This window comes from Choloepus didactylus, chromosome 7, assembly GCF_015220235.1.
Source record: "Choloepus didactylus isolate mChoDid1 chromosome 7, mChoDid1.pri, whole genome shotgun sequence".
NCBI classification, from domain to species: Eukaryota; Metazoa; Chordata; class Mammalia; order Pilosa; family Megalonychidae; genus Choloepus; species Choloepus didactylus.
In genome coordinates this window covers 114420681-114430320 of record NC_051313.1, presented here as the reverse complement: position 1 = coordinate 114430320, position 9640 = coordinate 114420681, and the positions used below count along the sequence as shown (strand labels likewise).

Below are 9640 nucleotides of genomic sequence, written 5' to 3'. Positions count from 1 at the left end.
CAGACTTTCAGGAGTTCAGAGTCTGCCTGGGAGAAACTAAAAGAACACTCCCAGATGCCTAGAGAGAAACGTCCTGGGAGAAAGCCATTTAGAAACCAGAACTCCAGAGCAGATGCCAGCCACATGCCTTCCCAGCTAACAGAGGTTTTCGGGACGCCATTGGCCATCCTCCAGTGAAGGTACCCTATTGTTGATGCCTTACCTTGAACACTTTATGGCCTCAAGACTGTAATTTGTAACCAAATAAACCCCTTTTATAAAAGCCAATCCGTTTCTGTTGTTTTGCAAAACTGGAACATCATGGTATACCAGTTCTCAATGTTGAGGGTGTGTTTTTTTTTTAATGGTGGTTCTCAACTGGGGGCAATTTTGCACCTCAGAGGACACTTGACAATGGTTGTCACAACTGGAGGAGGGGGTGCATCCAGTGAGGAGAGGCCGGGGATGCTGCTAAACATTCTGCAGTGCCCAGGATGGCCCTCACGCTGTACAGACTTCTCCAATACAAGATGTCAATAGTGCTGAAGTTCATGTTAAAGTTGATGGATCGGGGTATTGGGGGAGGGGGGTGAGGGTATGCTGTGTATGGGGTTTGTATTGTTTTTGCAACTGTTCGGTAACTTTGAATTTATTTCAAAATAAAATAAAAAAAAATAGTGCTGAAGTTAAAAAATCCTAGAGCTTTCTGAAATGGGAAACTCTTCTTGCCATTTTATGATGAACCAACACAAAGAACAGCTTTCTGAAAAGGATGAGGGAAGCAGAATGACGCATGTGCCTGGAAAGGGGGTCTTCCTATGATTACCGGGAGGAGTAAAATGAGCCTCCAGATTACTGTGCATTCCAATATTCTAGCCAGGAGCCCAGCTAACATGTGGCTATTGAAATTGAAATTGAAATGAACTAAAATGGAATAAAATTTAAAATTTGGTTCCTGGGTCACAATAGCCTTATACCAAGTGCTCAATAGACATATGTTGCGAGTGGACAGTGTAGATATAGAACATTTCTATCAGCACGGAAGGTTCTATTGGACAGCACTGTTCCAAAAGACTGAGCAGAAGCATGCATCTGTGGGGCCATCCACAAGAGAAAAATTAGATACTAAGGCTGTGCAGAGAGGAGGGGACAATGAAAGACAAGAACACGCACCAACACGAACATTAAAGTAAGCATAGACAGTATATAATTAAATGCTAAAACAAGTCACACGCATGCACAATAATTTATCCATGCAGCCCCCACCCCCATCCCTGCCCTCAGAATCACTCCTCTGTGCAGAAAACTCAAGAACTCGAAAAGGCAAGCATCATCAACAGAAGACCAGCAGGGAAAGGAGGTCCCCGTGGTCGGGGACTGCTGCCCTCTCTCTCTCTCCTTCCTGGCATGGTTCAGTTGGGCTTGCGGTACAATGTTCCCAGCCCGACTGGGGACCACGAGTCGACGGTACTGACGGAGGCGCGCCTGTGGCTGACTGGCTTGCCTGCAATCTTACGATCCTTGTAAAGACAGTATGCATGCTTAGCAATGTAGGGTAGACTGCAGAAGTGCAGGATCATGCGGGAGATTTGGAAGATCAAGTTCAGGTAACTCAGCTCCTTGAATTGTTCTTTGGTGGTCCTGTTGATGAGCAGGACCATGGAGAAGCTGATGATCTCATAGGTGAAAATCCACATGGCATAGATCATCAGCCCCAGGTAGATGTTCATGTGGATGCAATAGAGCAGGAGGCAGCTGACCATGATGGTGATAATGGAGAGGCAGGTGCTGATCTTCTCCCTCCTAGCCATGAGCCAGAAGACTAGCCCGGGCTTGACTTCTGTGTAGATGTTGAACCGGTCTTCCTCGTAGCCAAAGAACGTAATCTGGTTCAGGTCAAAGATGAGGAATTGGATGGTGTTGAGGACAGAGAAGACGCCCACCATGAAGGAGTACATTCTGGCATTCATTTTATAATTGTTTTACCAGAGTCTCTCCTGCAGAAAAAATAATCGTGAGGGCACATGACAAGATGGCAGAGCTAGCCCTAGACAAATTCCCCAACCCACAATGTAAATGAGGATGCTAAGAGTAATAATGGTATATGGACAGGCATTGGACTGGAAGTCCAGGCACAGGGGGTCTGGTCTGTGCTCTGACCTAATTAGCTGTAGGTAACCATGTCATTGTGAAATGAGGGCATCACTGGCCTGGGATATTCCTAAGGTGGCTTCTAGCTCTGCTGTTCTGTGCTGCTCAGCTAATTGCTGACTTTGCATATATTGAATTAAGAGGTTTGTGGGAATTAGGAAGCTCCTGGATCTGGGACATTGATGGAGTCAGTTCTGGGATCCCCTGCAGGGAATTTGTTTCTCTGAAGTCAGAAACCAAGATGGCCTCTAAAGGGTTTGGAATCATCTCCAAACGACTTCTCCCTCCCTATCCCCTGCCTTCCTTCCAAACCCTTAGAAATGGTGTTTCATTGCTTTGCTCCCTTGTTCTGCACAAGACCTGTGCCAAGTCACAGGGTTTGGCCAGTGGCAAGTGGAATGGGGGAAGGTTTATGGATTCAAAATTTACTATCTTTTCTTCCAGAGCTCAGATGCGTTAACAAGAAGCCACAGTTGTGTGGACGAGGGAGGACCCACGAGACAAACCTCTGTCTGTAACCTGGTTTAGGTGTGAACTCTAGAGGCAAATCTATCTAGGGTGAAGATGCCTAGAGCTCCAGCAGCCTCCGATGATGATGATGTCTGTGTGTGTGTGTGTGTGTGTGTGTGCACATTCCCAGGACAACCATCCTTCCAGCCAGGATTGCCTTCTTACTGGCTTCCAGTTCAGAGGACTCCAGAGCAAACCTCCATCCTCTTTGCTCACTACACTGGCAAGCTATGGCCAAATTTATGTTGTAAATATATGTTGCATATATTTTACCTCAATAAATTATTTTAAAAAATTAAAAAACCCACAATGAGATACCACTATACATCTATTAGAATGGCTAAAATGAAAATTTATTTGCTGGTGAGGATATGGAAGGACTGGAACTCTCATAGATAGCTGATGGGAATGTAAAATGGTACAGCCACTCTGGGAAAGAGCTTGGCAGTATCTTAAAATTTTTAAGTGGTGATTGTCTAAGATAAACGAAAGCGTATGTCCATACAAAGACTTAGGCACAAATGTTTATAGTGTTCTTGTCCATATTCGCCAAAAACTACAGACCGTCCACATGTCCTTCAGTGAGTGGAGAAGCTGATGATCTCATAGGTGAAAATCCACATGGCATAGATCATCAGCCCCAGGTAGATGTTTATGTGGATGCAATAGAGCACTTCCATGCCATTAGAATGCTACTCAGCAATAAAGAAGACTGAGCTGAGAAAAGCATCCACTGAGAAGGCTCTGGCCACTGTCCTCGCCCCCCTCCCCTCGCCCTCCACCACACCACAAACGTAATAGCTCTTCAAGTCTGCGATAAAAAAATGGCCTCCAATAAAACTACATTGCAAAAAATTGGGAAAGAAGCAGCAAGGAAAGAGTAAAAATGCTGAAGAGGCAGAGCCTGAAGAATTTGTGGTGGAAAAAGTACAGGATCAACATGAAGTGAATGGCAAGGTGGAGTATTTCCTGAAGTAGAAGGGATTTACAGATGCCGACGATACTTGGGAGCCTGAAGAAAATTTAGATTGCCCCCCAGAGTTAACTGAATCATTTCTTAATTCCCAAAAAGCTGGTAAAGAAAAACGTGGTACAAAAAGAAAATCTTTATCTGACAGTGAATCTGATGACAGCAAGTCAAAGAAGAAAAGAGATGCCGCTGACAAACCAAGGGGCTTTGCTAGAGGGCTTGGACCTGAACGCACAATTGGTGCCACAGGCAGCAGTGGGGAATTAATGTTTCTCATGAAATGGGAAGAGTCAGATGAGGCAGACTTGGTGCTGGCATAAGAGGCAAGTACAAAGTGTCCTAAAATTCTAATTGCTTTTTATGAAGAGAGACTAACTTGGCATTCTTGTCCAAAAGATGAAGCTCAATAATTGTTTGCATTGCCTTTTTTTTTTTTTTAATCATCATTTTATTGAGATATATTCACATACCACGCAGTCATACAAAACAAATTGTACTTTCGATTGTTTACAGTACCATTACATAGTTGTACATTCATCACCCAAATCAATCCCTGACTCCTTCATTAGCACACACACAAAAATAACAAGAATAATAATTAGAGTGAAAAAGAGCAATTGAAGTAAAAAAGAACACTGGGTACCTTTGTCTGTTTGTTTCCTTCCCCTACTTTCTACACATCCATCCATAAACCAGACAAAGTGGAGTTTGGTCCTTATGGCATTCCCAATCCCATTGTCACCCCTCATAAGCTACATTTTTATACAACTGTCTTCGAGATTCATGGGTTCTGGGTTGTAGTTTAATAGTTTCAGGTATCCACCACCAGCTACCCCAATTCTTTAGAACCTAAAAAAGGTTGTCTAAAGTGTGCGTAAGAGTGCCCACCAGAGTGATCTCTCGGCTCGTTTTGGAATCTCTCTGCCACTGAAGCTTATTTCATTTCCTTTCACATCCCCCTTTTGGTCAAGAAGATGTTCTCCATCCCACGATGCCGGGTCTACATTCCTCTCCGGGAGTCATATTCCACGTTGCCAGGGAGATTCACTCCCCTGGGTGTCTGGTCCCACGTAGGGGGGAGGGCAGTGATTTCACCTTTCAAGTTGGCTTAGCCAGACAGAGAGGGCCACATCTGAGCAACAAAGAGGCACTCAGGAGGAGACTCTTAGGCACAAATATAGGGAGGCCTAGCCTCTCCTTTGCAGCAACCGTCTTCCCAAGGGTAAAACTTATGGTAGAGGGCTCAACCCATCAAACCACCAGTCCCCTATGTCTGTGGTCATGTTAGCAACCATGGAGGTGGGGTAGGCGAATACCCCTGCATTCTCCACAGGCTCCTCAAGGGGGCACTACATCTTTTTTTTTTTTTTTCCTTGTTTGTCTTTTTTCTTTTTTCTTTTTTTTTTTTTTTAGCTTTCCGTTCTTTTTTAAATCAACTGTATGAAAAAAAAAGTTAAAAAGAAAACAAACATACAATAAAAGAACATTTCAAAGAGACCATAACAAGGGAGTAAGAAAAAGACAACTAACCTAAGATAACTGCTTAACTTCCAACATGTTCCTACTTTACCCCAAGAAAGTTACATAATATAGCAACATTTCAGTGAACTTGTTCCTACTACATCCATCAGAAATTAACAGACCGTAGTCATTTCTGGGCATCCCCAGAACGTTAAATAGCTTATCTGTTCTTCTTGGATTATTGTTCCCCCTTCCTTAATTGCTCTCTACTGCTAGTTCCCCTACATTCTACATTATAAACCATTTGTTTTACATTTTTCAAAGTTCACATTAGTGGTAGCATATAATATTTCTCTTTTTGTGCCTGGCTTATTTCGCTCAGCATTATGTCTTCAAGGTTCATCCATGTTGTCATATGTTTCACCAGATCGTTCCTTCTTACTGCCGCGTAGTATTCCATCGTGTGTATATACCACGTTTTATTTATCCACTCATCTGTTGAAGGACATTTGGGTTGTTTCCATCTCTTGGCAATTGTGAATAATGCTGCTATGAACATTGGCGTGCAGATATCTGTTCGTGTCACTGCTTTCCGATCTTCCGGGTATATACCGAGAAGTGCAATTGCTGGATCGAATGGTAGCTCTATATCTAGTTTTCTAAGGAACTGCCAGACTGACTTCCAGAGTGGCTGAACCATTATACAGTCCCACCAACAATGAATAAGAGTTCCAATTTCTCCACATCCCCTCTAGCATTTGTAGTTTCCTGTTTGTTTAATGGCAGCCATTCTAACCGGTGTTAGATGGTATCTCATTGTGGTTTTAATTTGCATCTCTCTAATAGCTAGTGAAGCTGAACATTTTTTCATGTGTTTCTTGGCCATTTGTATTTCCTCTTCAGAGAACTGTCTTTTCATATCTTTTGCCCATTTTATAATTGGGCTGTCTGTACTATTGTCATTGAGTTGTAGGATTTCTTTGTATATGCAAGATATCAGTCTTTTGTCAGATACATGGTTTCCAAAAATTTTTTCCCATTGAGTTGGCTGCCTCTTTACCTTTTTGAGAAATTCCTTTGAGGTGCAGAAACTTCTAAGCTTGAGGAGTTCCCATTTATCTATTTTCTCTTTTGTTGCTTGTGCTTTGGGTGTAAACTCTAGGAAGTGGCCTCCTAATACAAGGTCTTGAAGATGTTTTCCTACATTATCTTCTAGGAGTTTTATGGTACTTTCTTTTATATTGAGATCTTTGGTCCATTTTGAGTTAATTTTTGTGTAGGGGGTGAGGTAGGGGTCCTCTTTCATTCTTTTGGATATGGATATCCAACTCTCCCAGCCCCATTTGTTGAAAAGACCATTATGGCTCAGTTCAGTGACTTTGGGGGCCTTATCAAAGATCAGTCGGCCATAGATCTGAGGGTCTATCTCTGAATTCTCAATTCGATTCCATTGATCTATATGTCTATCTTTGTGCCAGTACCATGCTGTTTTGGCAACTGTGGCTTTATAATAAGCTTCAAAGTCAGGGAGTGTAAGTCCTCCCACTTCGTTTTTCTTTTTTAGAGTGTCTTTAGCAATTCGAGGCATCTTCCCTTTCCAAATAAATTTGATAACTAGCTTTTCCAAGTCTGCAAAGTAGGTTGTTGGAATTTTGATTGGGATTGCATTGAATCTGTAGATGAGTTTGGGTAGAATTGACATCTTAATGACATTTAGCCTTCCTATCCATGAACATGGAATATTTTTCCATCTTTTAAGGTCCCCTTCTATTTCTTTTAGTAGAGTTATTAGTTTTCTTTGTATAGGTCTTTTACATCTTTGGTTAAGTTTATTCCTAGGTACTTGATTTTTTTAGTTGCTATTGAAAATGGTATCTTTTTCTTGAGTGTCTCTTCCGTTTGTTCATTTCTAGCATATAGAAACATTACTGACTTATGTGCATTAATCTTGTATCCCGCTACTTTGCTAAATTTGTTTATTAGCTCTAGTAGGTGTATCGTTGATTTCTCAGGGTTTTCTAGATATAAGATCATATCATCTGCAAACAATGACAGTTTTACTTCTTCTTTTCCAATTTGGATGCCTTGTATTTCTTTGTCTTGCCGGATTGCCCTGGCTAGCACTTCCAGCACAATGTTGAATAACAGTGGTGACAGCGGGCATCCTTGTCTTGTTCCTGATCTTAGAGGGAAGGCTTTCAGTCTCTCACCATTGAGCACTATGCTGGCTGTGGGTTTTTCATATATGCTCTTTATCATGTTGAGGAAGTTTCCTTCAATTCCTACCTTTTGAAGTGTTTTTATCAAAAAGGGATGTTGGATTTTGTCAAATGCTTTTTCAGCATCTATTGAGATGATCAATTGATTTTTCCCTTTCGAGTTTTTAATGTGTTGTAATACATTGATTGTTTTTCTTATGTTGAACCATCCTTGCATGCCTGGAATGAACCCCACTTGGTCATGGTGTATGATTTTTTTAATGTGTCTTTGGATTCGATTTGCAAGTATTTTGTTGAGGATTTTTGCATCTATATTCATTAGGGAGATTGGCCGGTAGTTTTCCTTTTTTGTAGCATCTTTGCCTGGTTTTGGTATTAGATTGATGTTAGCTTCATAAAATGAGTTAGGTAGTGTTCCATTTTTTTCAATGTTTTGAAAGAGTTTGAGTAGGATTGGTGTCAGTTCTTTCTGGAAAGTTTGGTAGAATTCCCCTGTGAAGCCATCTGGCCCTGGGCATTTATTTGTGGGAAGATTTTTGATGACTGATTGGATCTCTTTGCTTGTGATGGGTTGGTTGAGGTCTTCTATTTCTTCTCTGGTCAGTCTAGGTTGTTCATATGTTTCCAGGAAATTGTCCATTTCTTCTACATTATCCAGTTTGTTGCCATACAGTTGTTCATAATATCCTCTTATAATTTTTTTAATTTCTTCAGGATCTGCAGTTATGTCACCTTTTTCATTCATTATTTTGTTTATATGGGTCTTCTCTCTTTTTGATTTTGTCAGTCTAGCTAGGGGCTTGTCAATCTTGTTGATCTTCTCAAAGAACCAACTTTTGGTGATATTTATCCTCTCTATTGTTTTTTTGTTCTCTATGTCATTTATTTCTGCTTTAATCCTTGTTATTTCTTTTCTTGTACTTGGTTTAGGATTGGTTTGCTGTTCATTTTCTAGCTTCTTCAGTTGATCCATTAGTTCTTTGATTTTGGCTCTTTCTTCCTTTTTAATATATGCGTTTAGTGCTATAAATTTCCCCCTTAGCACTGCTTTTGCTGCATCCCATAGGTTTGGGTATGTTGTGTTGTCATTTTCATTCGTCTCTATATATTTAGCAATTTCTCTTGCTATTTCTTCTTTAACCCACTGATTGTTTAGGAGTGTGTTGTTTAACCTCCAGGTATTTGTGAATTTTCTAAGTCTCTGATGGTTATTGACTTCTAATTGTATTCCATTGTGGTCAGAGAATGTGCTTTGAATAATTTCAATCTTTTTAAATTTATTGAGGCTTGTTTTATGTCCCAGCATATGATCTATTCTGGAGATAGTTCCGTGAGCACTAGAAAAGTATGTGTATCCTGGTGATTTGGGATGTAATGTCCTGTAGATGTCTGTTAAATCTAATTCATTTATCAGATTGTTTAGGTTTTCAATTTCCTTATTGGTCTTCTGTCTGGTTGATCTATCTATAGGAGAGAGTGATGTGTTGAAGTCTCCCACAATTATTGTGGAAACATCAATTGCTTCCTTTAGTTTTGCCAGTGTTTCTCTCATGTATTTTGTGGCACCTTGATTGGGTGCATAGACATTTACGATTGTTATTTCTTCTTGCTGAATTGCCCCTTTTATTAGTATGTAGTGGCCTTCTTTGTCTCTCAAAACATCCCTGCATTTGAAGTCTATTTTATCTGAGATTAATATTGCTACACCTGCTTTCTTTTGGCTGTAGCTTGCATGAAATATTTTTTTCCATCCTTTCACTTTCAGTTTCTTTGTGTCCCTGTGTCTAAGATGAGTCTCTTGTATGCAACATATTGATGGTTCATTTTTTTTGATCCATTCTGCGAATCTATATCTTTTAATTGGGGAGTTTAATCCATTTACATTCAACGTTAAAACCGTGAAGGCATTTCTTGAATCGGCCATCTTATCCTTTGGTTTATGTTTGCCATATTTTTCCCTCTCTCTATTAATATCCTTTATTGTACCCATACCGAATCTCTTTAGTACTGAACCTTTCTCCAAGTCTCTCTGTCCTGTCTTTGTTTCTCTGTCTGTAGGGCTCCCTTTAGTATCTCCAGTAGGGCAGGTCTCTTGTTAGCAAATTCTCTCAGCATTTCTTTGTCTGTGAAAAATTTAAGCTCTCCCTCAAATTTGAAGGAGAGCTTTGCTGGATAAAGTATTCTTGGCTGGAAATTCCTCTCACTCAGAATTTTAAATATATCGTGCCACTGCCTTCTTGCCTCCATGGTGGCTGCTGAGTAGTCACTACTTAGTCTTATGCTGTTTCCTTTGTATGTGGTGGATTGCTTTTCTCTTGCTGCTTTCAGAACTTGCTCCTTCTCTTCTATG

General features: G+C 40.7%; 1 protein-coding gene and 1 pseudogene across 1 annotated transcript; one reads left to right on the top strand and one right to left on the bottom strand.

Moving 5' to 3' along the window:
- Positions 1–1268: 1268 nt before the first annotated feature.
- Positions 1269–1949, bottom strand: LOC119539158 (transmembrane protein 217-like). Its single transcript, XM_037842394.1, has one exon. The coding sequence runs from the start codon at positions 1947–1949 to the stop codon at positions 1392–1394; it is 558 nt and encodes a 185-aa protein (XP_037698322.1). The 3' UTR covers positions 1269–1391.
- Positions 1950–3464: 1515 nt separating this feature from the next.
- On the top strand, positions 3465–4020 carry LOC119540446 (annotated as a pseudogene).
- Positions 4021–9640: the final 5620 nt, after the last annotated feature.

Excerpts from the sequence above, each read along its gene's own strand:
- LOC119539158 (XM_037842394.1), bottom strand. The coding sequence starts at position 1,949 with ATGAATGCCAGAATGTACTCCTTCATGGTGGGCGTCTTCTCTGTCCTC.